Raw genomic sequence first — 22,188 nt, 5'->3', positions numbered from 1 at the left:
AACATGGGGAATGCTACCTTGGAAGTTTAGGAAGAATGCCACCTGTGGTAGTTTAGGACACAGGCCAAGGACTCTGCACACTTGTCTAAAGAGGTCATTCTACTCCTTGCTTCTTATCAGTATACTCCATCAGGGTAAAATGGTCGATGCCCACTGCTTCTCTTTTTAAAATTGTGTACACGAATCTCACCGTGTAATCATGTTGACAAGTACTTTGCATGTGAAGCCATATTTGGGTTCAAAGTCTCTCTCTCTCTTGGCTTGGAAACAAGGGCAACTTAGTCTTGGCTTGCATATTTCCTCCCATCCCTTCAAATTTGTCAGAGGTACCCCTGGATCAATTAAGCCGCTATTGAAAAATGTACATAGAAATGACAAGTGAATTGTTCCTCTGGGTTCATTTCTAAGTGGCCTGGGAAGAGACCTGAAGAGCTTTTGGGCATGGTGGTAAGTTCCATTTGCTTATATCTTATTTATTTAATTTGACTAACACTAAAAGGCTGTAATCAAAAAATAGCTTAACGGACTCTCAACTAATTTTCTTTCAGGCAACCTTTATTTTTTATTTTTTTTGCAACTAGTATTTTTGCTTGCTTGCCAGAATGACTGGGTTGTTTAAGCTGCAAAGGTTAAACAAAAAATTCCTCCCTTGTTCTCATACATTTACAAGGTAGATTAATGAATACCCAGTTATTTGGAAAATATCTCAACAGAAGAATTATTTACCTGACCCGTCTCTTCAAATCTTTTTCTGTCTGCACTGTCAATTACATATATCTGTAAAGTAAAAGGAGAAGGTTACTTTATAAATGACGTAGAAGACGCAGAAAGAGCAGAGGATCCCCAGGCGGCAGATTTCTCATTAGCACAACTAAAGGAAACTGAGCTGAAAACTCTTACCTCATCTATGGATGCAAAATAAACTAATTAATTGATTGATTGATTGATTAAAGGGGGATACCCAGAAAATATGCCCAGCAAAGCTCCGAAGTAGATGTCAGGAGAGCCAAGAAGGATAAAAATAGGTACATTTATTGTGTATTCACTGAACATTCTTGCTTAGATTTACCCTATTAATCCTCACTATGACTCTGAGATAGATTTCATTATTTTCCCATTTTATACATAGATAAACATAAGCCCAAAGAAGTTAAGTATTATGCCCAAGTTCTAACAAGACTGGGATTCAAACTCAGGCCTACCGGACAGTAAAGTCCACAGGTGCTCTTGAGCTCTCTGCTGTTCTGCTTTCCAAATTGTCAGGAAGGGGTGGTGTTTTGAGGCATTTACAAGTACCACAGTCCTGGAGCATCATGGCTCTGAAAGTACATTCTGCAGTATTAACTGTACGCTGACTTCAGGTGCCAAGGTAGGAGACCCACTGATCTCCATTCCATTCCCACCTTCTCAGGCTTGCTGGGAGGTTAAGATCAAGAATTGGAAATAGCAAGGGCACAGGCTTTTCCAGAAGTAAGAGAAATCTCGAGAGTCACCATAAATTATAAATCCCAAGGTTTCTTTCCCATCACTGTATTTTATTAATTGCATAAATAACATCCTATAATAACAATAAGGGAAATGAAGTAAGACCAAAGGAGAAAAATCGCCTATAGTTATAGAACCCAAACACATTAATTATTTTAATTTCTTGTGAAAGTTCCCTTCTAATTCTTCTTCATAATTAAAAAAGAAAATTATAGATATAATTTTGTTGGCCTTTTAAAAAAATATTATTTATTTAAGTAATCTCTACCCCCAATGTGGGGCTCTAACTCATGACCTTGAGATCAAGAGTCGCATGCTCCTCCGACTGAGCCTACCAGGTGCCCCTTGTAGGCCTTTTTTTTCCCCTTTCATTGAATGACATATTAAATGTTTTCCCAGTTGCTAATCTTAAAAATTATCAAATTTGCAAACTTTCTTTAAATAATTTAAAATTGTTATTAAACTAGTGGTATTATGAAAACACTCTTTTAAAAGAGCATATTCACTTAAAAACAACAAAAAACGGGACGCCTGGGTGGTTCAGTGGTTAAGCATCTGCCTTTGGCTCAGGTCATGATCCCAAGGTCCTGGGATCGAGTCCCACATTGGGCTCCCTGCTCCGTGGGGAACGTGCTTCTCCCTCTGCCTTCAGGTCCCCATGCTTGTGCTTTCTCTCTCTAAATAAATAAATAAAATCTTTACTAAAAACAAACAAAAACAAAAAACCACCTGCAAGTCTCACCCTTCCCTCCCTTCAGTTACATAAACTGGTACACTGTAATGCACACAGGCATTTCTGTATGCATGTCAAATAATTCTATGCTACTCCGAACATTTGCTCTCTTTTGAAAGAAAAATTAAAATTCCTTTGCTTGATGCTGTCTCATTTAGAGTTACTCGTGCTAAATATTATACCTGGAACCAAGTGTCAGCCTTTCCTCTGAAGAATACCCTATGTCTCTACCTATGTTTCTTTCATGGAGAATCACAGGAAGAGGAAAGATTTGCATGTTTGGTCTCGGTATTTTTTCTTTTTCTTTTTTTTTTTTTGCAGCCTTATTGTTGTTGTTGTTAATATTACTCTGACTCATTGTCAACACATGGATTAATGGGCTCTGCCCACAAATACTCCAGATTTGATACTGACTGTCTGATAAGTCAACATGAAGAACATGGTGGTAGCTCTGTTTTTCTCTGGGAGGGGCTGGCATTTTTCAAGTAGCAGGCATCGTATAAACATAGATGTGGAAAGAAGGAATGCAGTGGGAGAGTAAAGCTCGCTATATAGAGTGGATTGGAATTAGTGGGGAGTCTACAGTGGATTAGGATGACCTTCACTCAGGGAACAGTGCAAGAAGATGGGAGGAAGGGAGGGAGGGTCAGGTGATGGTAGGGGGGTGGTTTGGGCTCAGGGGGCTGCCTGAAGGTAGCGGGCAGGTCACTGGGCAAGAAAGTAATTACAAAGTAGGAAAAACTCTACTTGGGAGCAAAGGGTGTGAGTAAGAAGGTAAGAGTGGAAAGAGGAGGCTGAGACAGGTTGAGAAGACAATGATACAGTTAAGAAATTGATGTTTGATATGATGAAACACAGACAACTGGAGAGAAAGGAGGAATGGAAAGATGGTTTAAATCACAAACAAGAAAGATCACCAAACACCAGAGTCCGAAGGTGAATGGGAAGACATTTTTAACTTAAAATTGCTAAATTACTTGCTATTTATTGCTTTGACAGGAAATTTTTGTTTGTTTAAAGATTTTATTTATATATTTGACAGAGAGAAAGAGACAGGGAACACAAGCAGGGGGAGTGGGAGAGGGAGAAACAGGTTTCCTGCTGAGCAGGGAGCCCAATGCGATCCGGGCCTTGACGCAGGTTTTGATCCCAGAACCCTGGGATCATGACCCGAAGGCAGAGGCCTAATGACTGAGCCACCCAGGTGCCCCTGACAGAAAATTTCATGGGAACATTTTCACTAAAAGTTTCAAAAGAAGGAGGCAACTGACTGGCTCCACTGGGGGAGCATGTGACTCTTGATCTCAGGGTCATGATTTTGAGCCCCATGTTGGGGGTAGAATTTACTTAAGGACAAAATAAAGATTCAAAGGAGGATTTTCCTAAACTACACATAAATTCTATCATTTAGTATGCTTCTCACATAACTTATAAAATTTGAAAATTACTACACAATAATTCCAGGAGAGAGTCTACAAAACAACTGCCCCATTTATTAAAAGGGCCAAGTGAAAAAGTCATTAGCACAAGCCAGTCTCTGCTGATCCCACAATTTGTTTTTCTGCATCCCTGTCGCCTGCCTCTCCTCTGCTGTCCAGTGTCTTCACATTTTCACTCAAATATCTGTTTTTTCTGGTCAGTAGCTAAGGATAAGGTTAACCTATCTTTTTTTTTTTTTAATAGCTATTAATCTAGTCAAGTAAAAAAAAATTTTAAGAAACTTTATCAAAAAATAGACTACTAATGAAAAAAAAATACTCTGAGGACACCTGGGTGGTTCTGTCGGTTAAGCATCTGCCTTCAGCTCAGGTCATGATCCCAGCGTCCTGGGATCCTAAGACCCCAGGACCTAGCGGCCATCTGGCTCCCTGCTCACTGGGGTGTCTTCTTCCCCCTCTCCCTGATCTTGTGCTCTTGCTCGCTTGCTCTCTCTCTCTCCCTCCCTCTCAAATAAATAAATAAAATCTTAAAAAAAAAGGAAGAAAAAAATACTCTCAAAGTATCAGGGAAAGTTAAATATTTATAGTGTCTCTGACTGATCTTAAAACATGGACTGGGGCACCTGGCTGGTTCAGTCAGTGGGGTGTGTGACTCTTGATCTTAGGGCTGTGAGCTCGAGTCTCATGATGGAGTGGAGATTACTTAAAAATAAAATATTTTTAAAAATTATGGATTCCATCTCAACATTTGCTGCAACATGGACGGCACTGGAGGAGATAATGCTAAGTGAAATAAGTCAAGCAGAGAAAGACAACTATCATATGATTTCTCTCATCTATGGAACATAAGAACTAGGATGATTGGTAGGGGAAGAAAGGGATAAAGAAAGGGGGGTAATCAGAAGGGGGAATGAAACATGAGAGACTATGGACTATGAGAAACAAACTGAGGGCCTCAGAGGGGAGGGGTTGGGGGAATGGGATAGACCGGTGATGGGTAATAAGGAGGGCACGTATTGCATGGTGCACTGGGTGTTATACGCAACTAATGAATCATCGAACTCTACATCGGAAACCGGGGATGTACTGTACGGTGACTAACATAATATAATAAAAAATCATTTAAAAAAATTATGGATTCCAAAAATCAAGTTTAATAAAGCTCTTCTAAAATGAAGTTATAATCCATGGCACTCAGAACGATGCTTTACCTAAGCAAAGCCATTTCATATCTTCCTTGGCAGATGCTTTTAAATTTTTACTTGGTTGTATGAGGAAGAGCTAGAGAAGATTTTTCTTTCTTTCTTTTTTTTTTTTTTAAAGATTTTATTTATTTATTTGACAGAGAGAGACAGCCAGCGAGAGAGGGAACACAAGCAAGGGGAGTGGGAAAGGAAGAAGCTCTCAGCGGAGGAGCCTAATGCAGGGCTCGATCCCAGGACCCCGGGATCACGCTCTGAGCCGAAGGTAGACGCTTAATGACTGAGCCACCCAGGCGCCCCTAGAGAGATTTTTCTTGATGGATATTAAACCAACTCTAGATTATCCAGAGACGAGTTAGTCATCCAGCTATGTGAATGGAGGGCTCTTTGTTTCCCCTCTTGCTCTGGTCCTCCTCCCTCCTGCTACCACCTTTTGGCCATTTAACTGCTCCTAAGTATTTCTCCACAAGAGGGGAAGGCAGAGATAAGGAACGATGACACTAACAAGTGGGCTTGGTATGGTAGCTCCAGCAAAAGTCTAAGAGGAAGTTGAAACTGACAGAGGAGGTCTCTGGGTAATGTGGTTTTCAATTATTTGTGCTCTAGAAGTACTGAGGCTCAAGTGTGAATGATATCATGGAAAAAATATGGGAGATGATTGTTTGAGATCTCTCGCTTGATATCTTACACTTTGGATATGGAAATGATGACACCGTTACTTTGTTTATATTATGTTGCATCTGAACACAAAACTGATAATATGACCATATCTTGAAAAACTATGCATTTTTAATCTATCAAAAAGCTGTTATCTTCTGGTCTAAGAGAAATGGGACGTTCTATCCCCTCCCTTCTATGACCCCTCAAGTTTTATTTCTTAGTCATTTCCCCCAAATTATTAAAGCCGAAGTCAGCTGTTCTCAATATCCTCTTCCCTGAGAATAACTGGCACTTTTAGGAGTTGCGCTTTGTGTGTGTGTGTGTGTGTGTGTGTGTGTTTCCATCTCGTTCTTTTTTTTTTAAAATGTAATATTCATTTCAGGGGTACAGGTCTGTGATTCATCAGTCTTATACAATACACAGCGCTCACCACAACACATACACTCCCCAGTGTCCAACACCCAACCACCCCATCCCCCACCCCCTCCCCTCCAGCAACCCTGTTTGTTTCCTGAGATTAAGAACCCTGACTCTTTCAAACCTCTAGAGAACCACTTAATGCTCGAAAGTGGGGTCTGTCAATCTTTTTCTGTAAGGGGTCAGGTGGTAAATATTTTAGGCTCTGCTGCCTATACAATCTCTTTCATAACTGTTGGACTTTGCTATTGTAGTGCAAAAGCAACCATAGAAAATCCGTAAACAAGGGGACATGGCTGTGTTCCAACAGTACTTTATTTACGGACTCTGAACTTTACATTTCATATTATTTTCATGTGTCATGAAATCTTATTCTTTTGATTCCCCCCCCCACTTAAAAATGTGAAAATCATTCTTAGCTCACAGGCTACATAATAATAGGAGGCAGGCTGGATCGGTTTGTCGACACCTGCTCTAAAGTAAGAATTTCTTGGGATTACTCCCTTCTGCCTGTGGGCGCCAAAAAGTAAGCATCACTAAAGTCTCCCCTCCCACTGCCATCAGCTCTAAGTCAGAGTCTCCCAAAGAGCCTGAACAGCTGTGGGGGCTCTACACCGGAGGTTTGAGCTTTGAAACAACTGATGAGAGTCTGAGGAGCCATTTTGAGCAATGAGGAACTCTTACGGACGGTGTGGTAATGAGAGATCCAAACACCAAGGGCTCCAGAGGCTTTGGGTTTGTCATGGATGCCAATGTGGAGGAGGGGGATGCAGCCATGAACACAAGGCCACCTAAGGAGGATGGAAGAGTTGTGGAGCCAAAGAGGGCTGTCTCAAGAGAAGATTCTCAAAGGCCTGGTGCCCACTTAAGTGTGAAAAAGATTTTTGTTGGTGGCATGAAAGAAGACAACGAAGAACACCAAGACATTTTGAACAGTTTGGGAAAATTGAAGTGATTGAAATCATGACTGACCGAGTCAGTGGCAACAAGAGAGGCTTTGCTTTTGTAATACTGGATGACCATGACTCTGTAGACAAGATTGTCATTCAAAAATCCCATACCGTGAATGGCCCCAACCGTGAAGTAAGGAAAGCCCCGTCTAAGCAAGAGATGGCGAGTGCTTCATCCAGCCAAAGAGGCTGAAGTGGTTCTGGAAACTTCGGTGGTGGTGATGGAGGTGGTTTTGGTGGGAATGACAACTTTGGTCATGGAGGGAACTTCAGTGGCAAGGTAGGCTTTGGTGGCAGTAGTGGTGGGTGGCTATGGCGGCAGTGGGGACGGCTCTAACAGATTCGGTAATGACGGAAGCAACCCTGGAGGTGGCAGAAGGCGTAATGGTTTTGGCAATGACAACAATCAATCTTCAAATTTTAGACCCATGAAAGGAGGAAAGTTTGGAGGCAGGAGCTCTGGCCCCTATGGTGGTGGAGGCCAATACTTCGCCAAACCATGACACCAAGGTAGCTATGGGTTCCAGCAGCAGCAGTAGCTCTGGCGGTGGCAGTGGATTTTCATTATTGCCAGGTAACAAAGCTGAGCAGGACAGGAGGGCCAGGCAAGTGACAGGGTAGCTACAGGTTATAACGGATTTGTGACCTCACCCAAGCACAGTGGTGGCAGGGCCCAGCTGCTACAAAGAAGACAAGTTTTAGACAATACTCGTGTATGGGCAAAAAACTCAAGGACTGGATTTGTGACTAATTGTCTAACAGGTTATTTTAGTTTCTGTTCCATGGAAAGTGTAAAGCATTCCAACAGAGGGTTTTAATGTAGATTTATTTTTTTTGCACCCATGCTGTTGATTGCTAAATTTAATAGTCTGATCATGATGCTGAATGTGTCTTTAAAAAATAAAGTAAGTAAGAATTTCTTATCGCACTCGAGATAAATGAAAAGAGTTAACCAGGTAACTAAATGTGTCAAGCTTTGACCCTGCTCTTCTAGGCAGTGTGGAGGCTAGGGTAATAGGTCTTTCCAACCAACAATGAAAGACTATTAAATAGGGGCAAACTAATATAACCCATTAACCACTGCCACTCCAAGCCGCTTATGAAACTGGCAGACTGGGCTGAGTCACAAGGCCTTAGAATCTAACCCCAGGGACTCAGCGGCTCCCCCAGACTTGTTTAATCTCAAACGGTACTGGAAAATAATGAAAGATTAACTTGGAATCCAAAACACTGTCTGGAACTGGCAGCCTAAGGTAGCTGGAGAAAGCTCCTTTCAGGTAGCTCAGACTTTTCCTGGGTTGTCTGATAATTCCGGGGCACTCTCAGGGGAATCTGGGTCATGTTACAACTACCTTGCAGTCTCCCCTCAAGGTGTTAGAGCTTGTGATTTAAAAGTAGACCAGAAAGATTGAGGTCTCCTTATTAATCTTCATGGTCATTAATGTCCTTATATATTGCTTTTATTTGGGTATTTCTTTCCAAGTACCTTAATCCAGCAGGTGAACAGACTGAACTGTTCTCTCAGCCACCTGCTTTTCCCTAATTCTTGATTCAAAAAGCACAAGAAAAATCTATAGCTCCCCACCACCCGTTTTATTGAGGTATAATTGGCATACAGCACTGTATAAATTTAAGGTGTATAGCATAATGATTTGATTTCAATGTATAGTTTAATTAATTCACTTTAATTTTAATTTTTTATTTTTTTTAAAGATTTTATTTATTTATTTGACAGAGCGAGAGACAGCCAGCAAGAGAGGGAACATAAGCAGGGGGAGTGGGAGAGGAAGAAGCAGGCTCCCAGCAGAGGAGCCCGATGTGGGGCTCGATCCCAGAATGCCGGGATCACGCCCTGAGCCAAAGGCAGATGCCTAACGACTGAGCCACCCAGGTGCCCCTAATTCACTTTAATTTTTAAAAAGATTTTATTTAGTTATTTGTCAGAGAGAGCACAAGCAGGGGGAGAGGCAGGCAGAGGGAGAAGCAGGTTCTCCACTGAGCAAGGAGACTGATGCAGGACTTGATACCAGGACCCTGGGATCATGACCTGAGCCGAAGGCAGATGCTTAACCGACTGAGCTACCTAGGCGCCCCTCTCACTTTAATTTTTAAGCAGTTTTTTATTTACAGAGTAACTGGATAGATAGCACAGAGAGTTCTGTATACCTACCCCACCTCCATCCCCTCCCCCAGTCTCCCTGGTAACCTCTTGCATTAGTGTAGTGCACTTCTCACAATTCATGAACCAATACGGATACATCAAGTTCATTCTCTGTATTTTAAAGTTCTACAGTTTTTGACTGACCCAAACTAACATGTGTGCACCTTGCAGTTTCATACAAAATAGTTTTGTCACTCTAAACAGCCTAATGTCACCTATTCATCCATCCCTCCACTCTCCCCTGGGAGTTCTGGCAACCACTAATCTTTTACTTGTAGAGATTTTTACTAATTTCTATAGTTTGCCTTTTTAAAAATGTCATATAGTTGAAAACAGAGAGTATGGATCCTTTTTCAGACAGACTTTCACTTAGCAATATGCATTTAAGTTTCCTCTCCCTTTGCCCCTCCCCCTCCTAAAATACACACACACACACACACACACACACACACACACACACACCCCTCCTAAAACTCAGCAATAAGAACACAAACAGCCCAGTTAAAACTGGGCAAAAGACACCTCACCAATGAAGATGCACAGATAAGCATATGAAAGATCATCAACATCTTAGGGAACTAAAATTTAAAACAATGAAATGTCACTTTGTGGCTTGATAGCCCCTTTAAAAAATTTTTTTTTCATTTCTTTTTATCAGGAAATAATACCCTATTATATAGATGTACCACAGTTTCTTTATTCATTCACCTACTGTAAGACAACTCAGTTGCTTCCAATTTTTGGTAATTATGAATAAAACTGCTATAAGCATTCACGTGCAGGATTCTGTATGGACACAAATTTTCATCTAATTGGGTAGATTAGAGTGATTGCTGCATCACACAGTTTAGTAAGATTACATTTAGCTTTGTTAGAAACTGCACACTGTCGGGGCGCCTGGGTGGCACAGCGGTTAAGCATCTGCCTTCGGCTCAGGGCGTGATCCCAGCGTTCTGGGATCGAGCCCCACATCAGGCTCCTCCGCTAGGAGCCTGCTTCTTCCTCTCCCACTCCCCTGCTTGTGTTCCCTCTCTCGCTGGCTGTCTCTATCTCTGTCGAATAAATAAATAAAATCTTAAAAAAAAAAAAAGACACTGCACACTGTCTTCCGAAGTGGTTGTACTATTGCATTCCCACGGGCAATGAATAGGAGTTCCTGTTGCTCTTCCTCCTTGCAGGCATTTGGTATTACCAGTTTTTTGGATTTTAACCATTCTGGTAGGTACGTAGTGACATTTCATTGTTTTAATTTTTAGTTCCCTAAGATGTTGATGATCTTTCATATGCTTATCTGTGCATCTTCATTGGTGAGGAGTCTTTTGCCCAGTTTTAACTGGGTTGTTTGTGTTCTTATTGTTGAGTTTTAGGAGGGGTGTGTGTGTGTGTGTGTGTGTGTGTATTTTAGGAGGGGGAGGGGCAAAGGGAGAGGGAGAGAGAATCTTAAGCAGGCTCCATGTTCAGTGTGGAGCCCGACGAGGGGCTTGATCTCACAACACTGAGATCATGACCTGAGCCAAAATCAAGTGTTGGATACTTAACCAACTGAGCCTCCCAGGCACCCCTCTTTGTATATTTTAGATACAAGTACTTTATCCCATGTGTGTTTTGCAAATATTTTCCCCAGTCTGTGGCTTGTCTCTTCATTTTCTTAACAGTGTCTTTCTCAGAGCAGAAGTTTTAAATTCTAGTGAAGTATATCTTACAAATTTTTGTCCATTTCATTTTGTATTTTTCTAAGCACTAGGGATACAACAGTTGGGAAAACAAAACAAAACAAAAACAACAAAGTCCCTGTCTTTGTGGACATTACATTCCAGGGGGGAGAAGGGTAATAAATAAAAAGATTTCTGATGGTGATGAGTACCAATAAGTCTGATCAAAGAAAAAAAAAAAAAAGAAAAATTATAGTGCCAGAAGGGTAGGGATAGGAGGCACAATTTTAAATATAGTAATCAGAGAAGGTCTCAGTGGTAAAGTGACATGTGAGCAGAGATTTGAAGGAGGTGAGGGAATAAGCCATGAGGATATCTAAGGGAAAAGAATCCTAGCACTGCAAATAGCAATGACCAAGGACCAAGCAGTATGCCAGTGTTACAGAAACAGCAAGCAGGCCAGTGTGGCTGGCACCAAGTTAGACAGGGGGAAGACAAGACAGGTAAGACAAGCCAGAAGGCAGGGGGCCTTGTAGGCCACTGTAAGAACTGTGGCTTTATTCTGAGATGGGAAGCTTATGTTTTTTTGTTTTTGTTTTTTAAAGATTTTATTTATTTGTTTGACAGACAGAAAGAGCACAAGCAGGGGGAGCACCAGAGGGAGAGGGAGAAGCAGGCTCCCTGCAGAGCAGGGGGAGCCCTATATAGGACTTGATCCCAGGACCCCCGGATTACGACCTGAGCTGAAAGCAGTTGCCCAACCAACTGAGCCACCCAGGTGCCCGGGAACCTTATATTTTAACAGGATCACTATAGATATAGCGCTGAGAAGAGATTTTAGGGAGGAAAGGCAGAAGCAAGGAGACTAGTGGGGTTGACACGGCAATAATCGATGCACAGTAGCAGTGGGCCGGAAAGAAGTGGTCAGATTCTAGAAATATTCTGAAGGTAGAACTGATGGGATTGGCTGATAGGTCAGAGGTGGGGAGTGAGAAGAAAAGAAGCCAAGGGTGACACCAATGTCTTTGGACGAATGGAATTGTCGTTTACTGAGAAGACTGTAGAAGCAGCAGGCTTGGAGAGGGGTGGATGAAGATAGGAATTTGGTTCTGGACATGTTGAGGATGGAGGGACTTACTAGCTACTGAAGTGGAGATGTCCAATGGGCAGCTACCTACACATGAAACTGAGGTTCAGGGGAGTTTCCGGTTAGAGATAAAGGGGTGGGATTCACCAGCATGTAGGTGGTAATTAATGCCTGGAAATGGGATGAGGTCACTTAAGCCACAACTTAGAGAAGGCAAGCACAGGCCTGAACTCTGGAGCACTCCAACATCTGGAGGGAAACAAGGTTTGGGAAAATAGCAGTGGAGACTGAGAAAGAGTAGCCAGTGAGATATGAGGAAAATTCAAGATAGAATGGTATTCTGGAAAACAGGGGAAGATGATGTTTCAATGACAGCATGACTGACTTCATTAACTGTATGGCTAGGTCAAGTAAGAGGAGGATGGAAAAGCTTAGCAATGTGGAATTCCTGGTGAGCCTGAATGGAGGGTTCAAGAGAAAACAGGAGGAGGAAGTGAGGACAGAGACTTCAAAACTCTTTTACAGAGTTTTGTTTTAAAGAGAAACTGAGGAATAGGACAGTATCTGGATGGGATACACAGCCAGGACAAGAGTTTTTTGTTTCTAAACAAGAGAAGCCACAGGCTGTGTGCATGTCGATAGAATGATCCAGTAGAAAGACATATAGGAAGCAAAAGCAGAGAGTGAAGTTATTTGAGATGCAAGATGGTTTCTATTGGTAATGAAGTCACCAACATGGCTGACTTTATGGCAGTTCCTTGTCTATGGGCAGAACTGTAGTAAATGCAAACTTTCCATAGAGTTTAATGAAAATAATATGCAGGGTTTTTTTCCTATCCAAGTTCAAGAGACCCCCTGGTTTTAGGCCATGATCATGATAGAGAGTAGCTAAGGTAGGGTGAAGAGGCTGAGTTTGGAGAGCGGTGGATGAAGATAGGAGTATGAGGATACTGAAATCTCTGAGAATTCTGAAACAGTAGTCCTACAGAACGTGACAGTGAGCTGGGAGCTAAATCTCAGCCCTTCCTGAAGGAATGCTGCCTGAGCCAGGGAATCCCCGGTACACAAGGCAGCTGCTTCTACTTCTGGACAGTTAAAATGATAGGAGACTTTCTCCTTATTCTGAATTAAAATCTACCACCTAATACTCCCCAAACTGCTCCTCACCCAGTCCTCTAGAACTATTCATGATGAGGCAAAACTCTCTGACTTAACATAGCTCTTGAAGCAACTGAAAACAGTTCCAAGTTTCTTTTCTAGGAAGAACATCTGTCCTTCAACCATTCCTTATGCAACATTATTTCCAGGACCTCCACCACCATCTTGGTTGCCTCTTTGGGATACTCTTGTTGATTTCCTTGTTGATTTCCCTTCTGATGTTCAGTTCACTATGGTAATTAATACTTTATTTTGTCAAGGTGAGGGTGGGCACAACATTGTTACTGAGCAAAAGCAAAACTCACATATAAATTATACAAAGATGTTTCTCTCTCACAATCTGCAGCCTCTTGCTAGCCCTAAATTCATAGTGACTAATGTTATAGCAGTGGAATTACTGACAAGAAAGAACATTACAGTGTTAATATTCCTAACACACTGCAGAAAAAAACTATGAATTAGTGCATCAGAAGGACTACTTACGAGAATATCGGTATTTTCAAAATAATTTCTCCAGTATGGTCTGATTTTTCTCTGTCCACCAATGTCCCATACATTCAGTTTAAAACCTTGTGATTGTACACTTTTGATGTTAAAACCCTGAAACAGAGGCAAAAACACCAAGCTTTATTAAGCTTTGAGATCATAATTCTGACAAAGTTATATTTAACAGCTATGTTATTAATTATGAGGTACTCTGCCAAATGTGATACTGGTAATACTGAAAATAGTGTGCTATGATAAGGAAGAAAGAAATGTGTTTTTACATGTTTACTTCATTTGGGTTTGGAGTCAATATTACTGTCATGGCTAACACGATGCTTTGTCTAATAAGTGTATACACGTGCACACACATACACACACACACAAACTGCCAAGGACACCTGGGAATGAGAATAGTTCTGATAATTAACACAGACTACACCTCCTGATGGATCCTCAAGATGGTAACATTTAACAGAATATTACATTTAACTAACAAAGAAACAGAAGCTGAATCTGAAGACTCAATAGAACAGAACAAATTCTAAGTTTAAAAAGAGGCAAGAGGGGTGCCTGGGTGGTTCAGTTGGTTGAGCATCTGCCTTTGGCCCAGGTCATGATTCCTGGGTCCTGGGTTTGAGCCCCATGTCGGGCTCTCTGCTCCACAGGGAGCCTGCTTCTCCCTCTGCCTGCCGCTCCCCCTGCTTGTGCTCTCTCTCTCTCCCTGTCAAGTAAATAAGTAAAATCTTTAAAAAAAAAAAAAAAAAAAAAAAGGCAAGAGCTACAGCCTGGACGACAGGGTTCTTTAAGAAATTTCTTCATATTGGGGTGCCTGGGTGGCTCAGTCGTTAAGCATCTGCCTTCAGCTCAGGGCATGATCCCAGCGTTCTGGGATCGAGCCCCGCATCAGGCTCTTCCGCTGGGAGCCTGCTTCTTCCTCTCCCACTCCCCCTGCTTGTGTTCCCTCTCTTGCTGGCTGTCTCTCTCTCTGTCAAATAAATAATAAATAAAATCTTAAAAAGAAAGAAAGAAAGAAAGAAAGAAAGAAAGAAAGAAAGAAAGAAAGAAAGAAAGAAAGAAAGAAATCCTCTAAAATATGATATTAAAAAAAAAAGAAATTTCTTCATATGGATTAATCAGGAAAAGGAGGGAGCTGAAGTCACGACACTACGGGAGAAGCTGGTTTGTAACTGGACTCTTAGCCCTGTGAGGAAGGGATGACCTGGAACAGCATGTCCAAACGCTGAAGTGGGGCCCTCACTTATAGACAGTAATGCAAGTAAACAAGCAGGCTTTGGAAACTGTTCTTTTATAAGCATTTCTGATGAAAAGAAAGTATTCATTTTCAGGACAGTGACTCAAGGTGGAACTTTGAGGAAGGTGAGCAAATCAGGGGCAGGTGCAACTATGAGCTGAGAGTTGGTGTGCAGAGAAACAAATTAACAAGACCTCTGGGGTTTGGAGAGAAGGCATTTCATGAGTAATAATTAAAAAATAAATCTTTTTCTGAGAACGATATAGTGAAATCAGGACTTGAAAAATCCAATCAACAGCTTGCTACCACAGAAGTGACATTTCATCCAGGATAACGGGAGTGAAGTGGGCCTGGGGATGCCTCCATAAACATTTGTCTCGTCTGGCAGCCTGCCAATACTACTTGCCTCGTGCAGAAGGACAAGGCACAGTGTGACAGTGTAAGAACGCTGCCACCCAATTGCCACTGAGGATAAACAGACTCTAGGGGATACCTGGGGATGATGCTGACTATAGCTCCTGTAAGACACCAATGACTGTATAAATTAGAAGTTTAAGAACTCTGAAGGGAAGTGGCTTAAGCTTATTGTAAAAGACAGCTTCATTCTGACTCATTGACAAAACCACTTCTGTGTGCTTAAAAATTCTACATTAACTACAATATTAAATGTCAAAGCCAGTAATGTCAAATCTTCCTGGAATGAAGCAGGAGATAAACGAGAGTAACTCCTGGAATTTGACCATATGTATCAACTGCCTTAAAATTCTGTAAGTCATCAAAAAAAATTTTATAAGTCATCAAAAGAAAAAAAAATTCTATTAAGTCATCCGACCAACAAATCTAAGAAATTATTCTAAGGAAATAATAATGGGTACAAACATTTAGAGATGGGTATTACCTAAGTATATACATATATAATGTAGAAAGATGTTCAAGATGTATTATTCAGTGAAAATGATATGGTATATTCTTATGAGTCATTTATATTTTTTTAAAGATTTTATTTATTTATTTATTTATTTATTTATTTGAGAGAGAGAGCAGAGTGAGTGAGAGAGAACACGAGTGGGGGGAAGGGGCAGAAGGAGAGGGAGAAGCAGGCCCCCCGCTGAGCAGGGAGCCAATTGTGGGACTTGATCCCAGGACCCTGGGATCATGCGAGTTGAAGGCAGATGATTAACTGACTGAGCCACCTAGGTGCCTTGTCATTTTTATTTTTTATTTTAAACATACTCATCATGGGGTGCCTGGGTGACTCAGTCAGTAGAGCATGCGACTCTTGATCCCAGGGTTGTAACTTCGAGCCCCATGTGGGGTACAGAGATTAATTAAAAACAGTATCTTTAAGGGGCGCGTGGGTGGTTCAGTCGGTTGGGCATCTGACTCTTGGTTTTGGCTGGGGTCGTGATCTCAGGGTGGTGAGGTCCAGCCTGCCGCTGGGCTCCGTGTTCAGTGCAGAGTCTGCTTGAGATTCTTTCCCCTTCCTCTCCCCCCCCTCTGCTCATGCTCTCTCTCTAAAATAAATAAAATCTTTAAAAAGTAAATAAATCTTTAAATATACCCATCATATACATGCATAGAAAAAAAAGATACATTCTTAAATGTTAACAGTGGTTATGTCTGGGCATTGTAGGTGATTTCTAGTTTTGCAATTTTACTTATATTTTGTAAATTTACTATAATGAGCGCCTATTACTTTTTCTTTTTTTTTTTAAAGACTTTATTCATTTGAGAGAGAGAGAGAGTGAGAGAGTGCGTGCGCACAAGCAAGGGGAGCAGCAGGCAGAGGGAGAGGGAGAAGAAGCCCCTAGCTGAGCAGACAGCCCAACATGGGGCTTGATCCCAGGACCCGGGATCATGACCCAAGCCGGAGGCAGATGCCCAACCAACTGAGCCACCCTGGTACCCCTACTTTTTCTAATATAAAACAAAAACACAATGAAAACTTGTTTTTGTTTTAATCTTGTTAAAGATTTTATTTTTAAGTAATCTCTACACCCAAAGTGGGGCTCAAACTCACAACCCTGAGATCAAGAGTCACATGTTCTTCTGACTGAGTCAGCCAGGCACCCCGAAATCTTGTTTTTAAAGAATAAATATGGGGCATCTGGGGGGCTCAGTTGGTTAAGCGCCCAACTCTTGATCTCAGCTCAGGTCTTGATCTCAGGGCTGTGAATTTAAGCCCCACGTTGGGTTCCTCGCTGGGTGTGCAGCCTACTTAAAAGTAACAAGAAAAAGGGGTGCTTGGGTGCCTCAGTTGGTTAAGCGTTGGACTCCTGATCTGGCCTCCTGTTGGGCTCTGCGCTCAGTGCGCAGTTTAGATTCTCGCCCTCTGCCCCTCCCCCGGCTCATGTCTCTCAAATAAATTTTTAAAAAAATATGAAAACTTGACATTATATAATAACAAAGTCACCTATAACATATCAAATAAAGCCTGAATATTAGAATTGGAACTTTGAGTCCATAACTTAAGAGTTCATTTCCATGTTCACAGTGCTGGACGCCCTCATTTTAGTGGTACTCTTAAGAGATACAGCTTACCGCTAATACTCAATTAAAAAGAAAAAACCCTAGACTTTTCTTTTTCTGGCAGAAATCCTGACACAGTAATATGTGTTTTTAGGCCTTCTAGGCTAGACTACTGTAATTTGCTCCTCCTTAGGCTATACATTAAATTTGTTCAGAAGCTGTAAAATTGCTCATTTGGTAGCAACTGAAATGACTTTTCTGCAGAAAGTTGCAGATCAGTAAGACTCACAAGCTGTGAAGTACACACACCAGCACAGCCATTCAAACCTGACACCAAACTTACATCACAGTACAGGGTGGGAAACGCTTGAAAAACTCTGCTTTTGCTAAAACCTCTAATGCTCAAACACTTTAAAGTGACTAAGACCAACGGGGCTGTCCTCTAGTTAGGAAACCCAATGGGCTGGTCAAAGGTCAAGCTTTCTCAGGATTTCCTACAGGGAAGGGGGTCTAAAGGAGGAGGGTTGTTCCACTTAGGATTTGTCTTTCTTCCACACTGGCAGCACCACTGTTGTCTTATCCTTCGTATTTTGCTTGCTTAGCCTTAGGAAAGAGACTGGATTAAAAAATAGAGGTAATTTTTAATTAAAAAAATGATACATATTTGTATTTATTAGGTCTGAAAAATACACACGAAAATATTAACAGTAGTTTTTCTCACAGTACTCTGGCTTTTTCTTTTATATTCTCTCTGTATTTTCTTTTTCTTTTTTTTTTTTTTAAAGATTTTATTTATTTGAGAGAGCACGCATACACAAGCATGGGGAGAGGCAGAGGGAGAGGGAGAAGCAGGCTCCCTGCTGAGCAGGGAGCCCGGTGTGGGGCTTGATCCCAGGATCCTGGGATCATGACCTGAGCCAAAGGCAGAAGCTTAACAGACTAAGCCACCCAGGTGCCCCTCTCTCTGTATTTTCTATACATATTAATTTCATTATGAGATGATTAAGCTAGTTTTTTCAAAGTAATCACTTAGAGCTAAGGGAGTTGATTGCTTATTTATTTTAGATGCTTATTTATTTTAGATGCTTATTTATTTTTTAAAAAATATTTTATTTATTTGAGTGGGGGGAGAAAGAGAGAGAGAGCACAAGTGGGGTAAAGGGCAGAGGGAGAAGCAGACTCCCTGCTGACCAGAAAGCCCGATTCGGGGCTTGATCCTGGGAGTCCAGGATCATGACCTCAGCTGGAGACAGACACTTAACTGACTGAGCCACCCAGGAGCCCCTATACATGCTTATTTTAAATGATTTATTTAAAAATTGGAAAAATATACATAACATAGAATTTACCATTTTTGAGTGTAGAGTTCAGTAGTACTAAGTGCATTCACAATGTTGTGCAACCATCACACCAGCCACACACAGAACTTTTTTCATCTTACAACACTGACTCTCTGTGCCCATTAAGCAATAACCCCTCCAATCCCCTCTGTCTCCAGGCCCTGGTAACCACTATTCTACTTTCTGTTTCTATGAATTTGACTACTTTAAATACCTCGTACCTATGGAATCTCTTGGTATGTTTTTGAAATCTTAGATTATTTTTAAATTGTATAGACTTTTCTCAGTAACAAAACTTGAGGGTGGACAAAATTGTATTTCCCACTTGCCTTCCATATTGCTATGATTACTTTCCATATGTCACACAAGCACCTGGGGCCAGGGCAGTGCTCACCTGTGTAGGTGTAATGTGGCTGATGTCTTCAGATGCAAGCTGCTTCAGAAGAGTGGTCTTGCCAGCATTATCCAAACCCAGGAGAAGGATTCTCACCTCCTGGTCTGGTGCACTTTTCAATTTGCGCAAAATTGAGAGCAAGCCCTTAAACAACCATGAAGAAGAGAGATTACTTTTGGGGCACTGACTTTGATATTAGTAGATATCAGAATATCTTCTCCTCCTTGAAAAAAGTTCTTGGTTGTGGAGTGCTCACAGTATTATTTTCCAGTTCAATGTCATTTATTCCATTTGCTTCCTCCTTCTAAGTTTTGGCAGAAGTACTTCAGCAAATTCAGCAACTCAATCAATAGCATGACTTATTCCTGTTCCTCCTATTAATTCAATTTAGCAGTCACCCCACATCTTCTGGGAGTGTGAACTACTACTCAATTCATGTTCCTAAAGCCCTTCGTATACACTTAGGGCACACATCATATCGGACTGTAGGTAATTGGTTTTTGTGTTCTTCTCCTAGAGTGAAGTTTCTTTAGGTAAGGGTTACAGTTTCGGTCTCTCACAATGCCTGGCACTTACTGGACAGACATTAGATAATAGACGTTGAATTAAATACAATTATCCACCCAAGTAAGTGCCAGAATTTACTGTGCTACACACACACACACACACACACACTCCAAAACAAAAAGTTGTATAAAATTGTTTAAGACTTTATTTCAGTTTACACTTAAGACTTCAGCATTCAAAATACTCTATCATCTAAAAAAACCCCAAAACTATTTCCATCTAATTTTCACAAGACCTTATAGGATAGTGCATGGCATAAATTATGTTTTTCAGATGAAGAATCTGATACAACAGAAAGGTGAGAACATTGTCAAAGTCGGTCATGAAGAATAAAAACGATCACAATTTAACCAGGGTATTTTTGACTAGTAATTTAATATAATATTTGTTTCTTGTTTTTATTATTTTTTTAATGGCTAGAAATAAACCATATCGCTTTTAGCTATGAACATAAGAAAAATCGTATAAGATAGTTATTTGTTCTGTCCTGCAGCTGACAGTCTTGTCCCAATGAGGCATGAGTTACAACAAGAATCAAAGAATTCCAGAGTTTAAAGGGCATATAATCTAATCTCCCAGCCCAAGCAGAAATTCCTTCAAGCTGAGTCTTAGAATTATATAAAATGGTTATATTTTCTTTTTATCCTTATTGCACCAGGCAATAATTCAAACCAGCCTGTTCACTAAGATCAAATAACCATTCTGTGAAATAATTCTCAACAACTGAGTCTTTGGACGATGATATGCAAATACGCATAATTATTAAGAATTCCTTTCTGCCTCAGAGACTCTTTGTTTACCATTTCTAGTATTCTGTATTTGCACTGACTTGCTAAGGATTACATGAACCTCTCTGTGCCTCAGTTTTTTCCAGCAATAAGATGGAAGATTTAGTTTAAGACAGAAAGACAAATTCTATACCAAAAGATTTAGGGAAGAGTGATTGAATAGATTTCAAACAAACAAAAAGACGGGCAGGTCTTCTTTTCTCCCCCCCACCTTTGGCATGACATTTTTCTTTTGTTTTTATCTTATCTGGCCTTGAATACTTTGACACCATTCTTTTTTTAAACTATATTTATGAGAAGTCTCCCTGGCTTCTATTAGCTACATTGCAATCACTCATTTATAATACCACCTTTCAGAACAGTTAAAATTAGAATTCTGAGATCCTTGGGGGACTGGTAATATAAAAAGGCTAGAACAGGGAAAACACATTGTACTACTCATTCTGAGTTCTTGATTAGATGTCCTCATTACCTCTTCCAATAAAATTCTAAAATAACTGGAATTTATCACATCAGTACATGAAACAACAGTACAGGTAAAATTCTCATGCATTATCTCTGACTGTAGAAATCATGAAAGATGTTTCTATAAAATATTTTCAAGGTTCAAAATGAATGTTTTAGGTTTTTCTTCACATGTCTCGTCTTTTAAAACAAATCTGTAAATAAAAATACTGTTTTGTGCAGGCTGAGACTTTTTACACACTCATTATATTTAAAATTGAACAATGAAGAGAAAGTAATTTCTATCCATCTTAAAAGGAGAGAAGCAAAGCACAGAAGAGAAAAACATTCTAACTATATCTAAACTTTATTAACCTAAAGGTATCAAAAAATGATACTTCTACATCTCTAATGAGTGATTTTCCTTATCAGGAAACAATAAGTTCATATGCTTCACCTTTAAGTGAAATTACAGTGAAACGGAAAGTCCAGCTACTATTTTCTTCTATCAAAATGATAAATGGCATCTGAAGCATGGTCTAGGGAAGGCAAATGCAAATACAGTACAGCATCATCTTAACCCAACTACCGAGGACAGGGGATCACGGGATTATCAGGGTTTGCTAAATAGGGAAGAGGATATTTATAGATATCAGAGTTCTGCCTGAAAGGTACAAAGTAAGCTGATTTAAGAGGCTGGAGGAAAGAAGCAGAATAAGTCCATGTTTCTAAACATAAGTGTCCATACTTTATTTTAAATGTCAGATGAAGGGAGACAGCCGTTAGAAGTTAATTTTATTATGGGGCTGAGTTTTGCAGTATAAATACAAGGAAATGAATTTTTAAAGTGCATTTTTGGTTAAAATGCCTATTCCTTCCTTCCTTGATTCACATTAAATATCCACAATGTGATCCAGGTACAACAGTGAGCAAAACAGACATGATTTCTATGTAGGATTTGTACTCCTTTGACATTAAAGGCAATCTAAGAAATCAGAACTTCAGTTAATTGCATAAAGTCTATTATCGGCATGTGTGCATTTAAGTTATCTGCACCCTGGTGGACAGAAGTGGTCTGACTCAGTCATAAAACATCTAAACAAACTTTCTACAGGCAAATTATGAAGAGATGTGCTATTGACTACAGATATTTTATCTGCCTCAAAATCAGCTTAAACTCAACTACTGGCAGAGGCATGGTGCACTGACCTAAAATGATACAAACTAGGTCATTCAGAGAAACTGGGGTGGTGGACGGTGCGAGAGGAATGTGATGGTGGACGGAAAGTGTATGTGGCTGTGAGGAGCAGTTAAGATTTAAATATTAAAATTAGTAAGCCGACTGTCAAGTACATGCACTCCCCATAACTAGCTTAAATGGAACTGACTCAATGTACCTTTTCCTCTTTAACAAAAAATGTATGCTGCTCAGGGAGACCTTATTAACTTCCAAGAATTCCTATAGCTTTGACAGGGAGAACCTCACCCAAGGTTCTTCTTTCTC

The 22,188-nt window shown here is 40.6% G+C and overlaps 2 protein-coding genes and 1 pseudogene across 2 annotated transcripts in view; 2 read left to right on the top strand and 1 right to left on the bottom strand.

The window, feature by feature from the left end:
• Window positions 1-22,188, bottom strand: part of ARL3 (ADP ribosylation factor like GTPase 3) — a 35,126-nt gene that overhangs the window by 10,045 nt on the left and 2,893 nt on the right. The window contains exons 2-4 of the mRNA XM_026494001.3: window positions 18,886-19,029; window positions 13,428-13,544; window positions 727-777 (exon numbers count right to left, since the gene is read on the bottom strand). Of these exons, the coding sequence (XP_026349786.1) occupies window positions 727-777; window positions 13,428-13,544; window positions 18,886-19,029 (312 nt within the window). The remainder of the gene's footprint in view (window positions 1-726; window positions 778-13,427; window positions 13,545-18,885; window positions 19,030-22,188) is intronic.
• The window catches only part of SFXN2 (sideroflexin 2), a 46,179-nt gene continuing 24,259 nt past the window's right edge, over window positions 269-22,188 (top strand). Inside the window, exon 1 of the mRNA XM_057308767.1 lies at window positions 269-447. Coding sequence (XP_057164750.1) covers window positions 442-447 — 6 coding nt within the window. The 5' untranslated portion in view covers window positions 269-441. The remainder of the gene's footprint in view (window positions 448-22,188) is intronic.
• LOC113251613 (heterogeneous nuclear ribonucleoprotein A1-like) lies at window positions 6,229-8,136 on the top strand (annotated as a pseudogene).

This window comes from Ursus arctos, unplaced genomic scaffold, assembly GCF_023065955.2.
Source record: "Ursus arctos isolate Adak ecotype North America unplaced genomic scaffold, UrsArc2.0 scaffold_7, whole genome shotgun sequence".
NCBI lineage: Eukaryota > Metazoa > Chordata > Mammalia > Carnivora > Ursidae > Ursus > Ursus arctos.
Note: the sequence above shows the minus strand (reverse complement) of the source record. Positions and strands in the feature narration are given on the sequence as shown.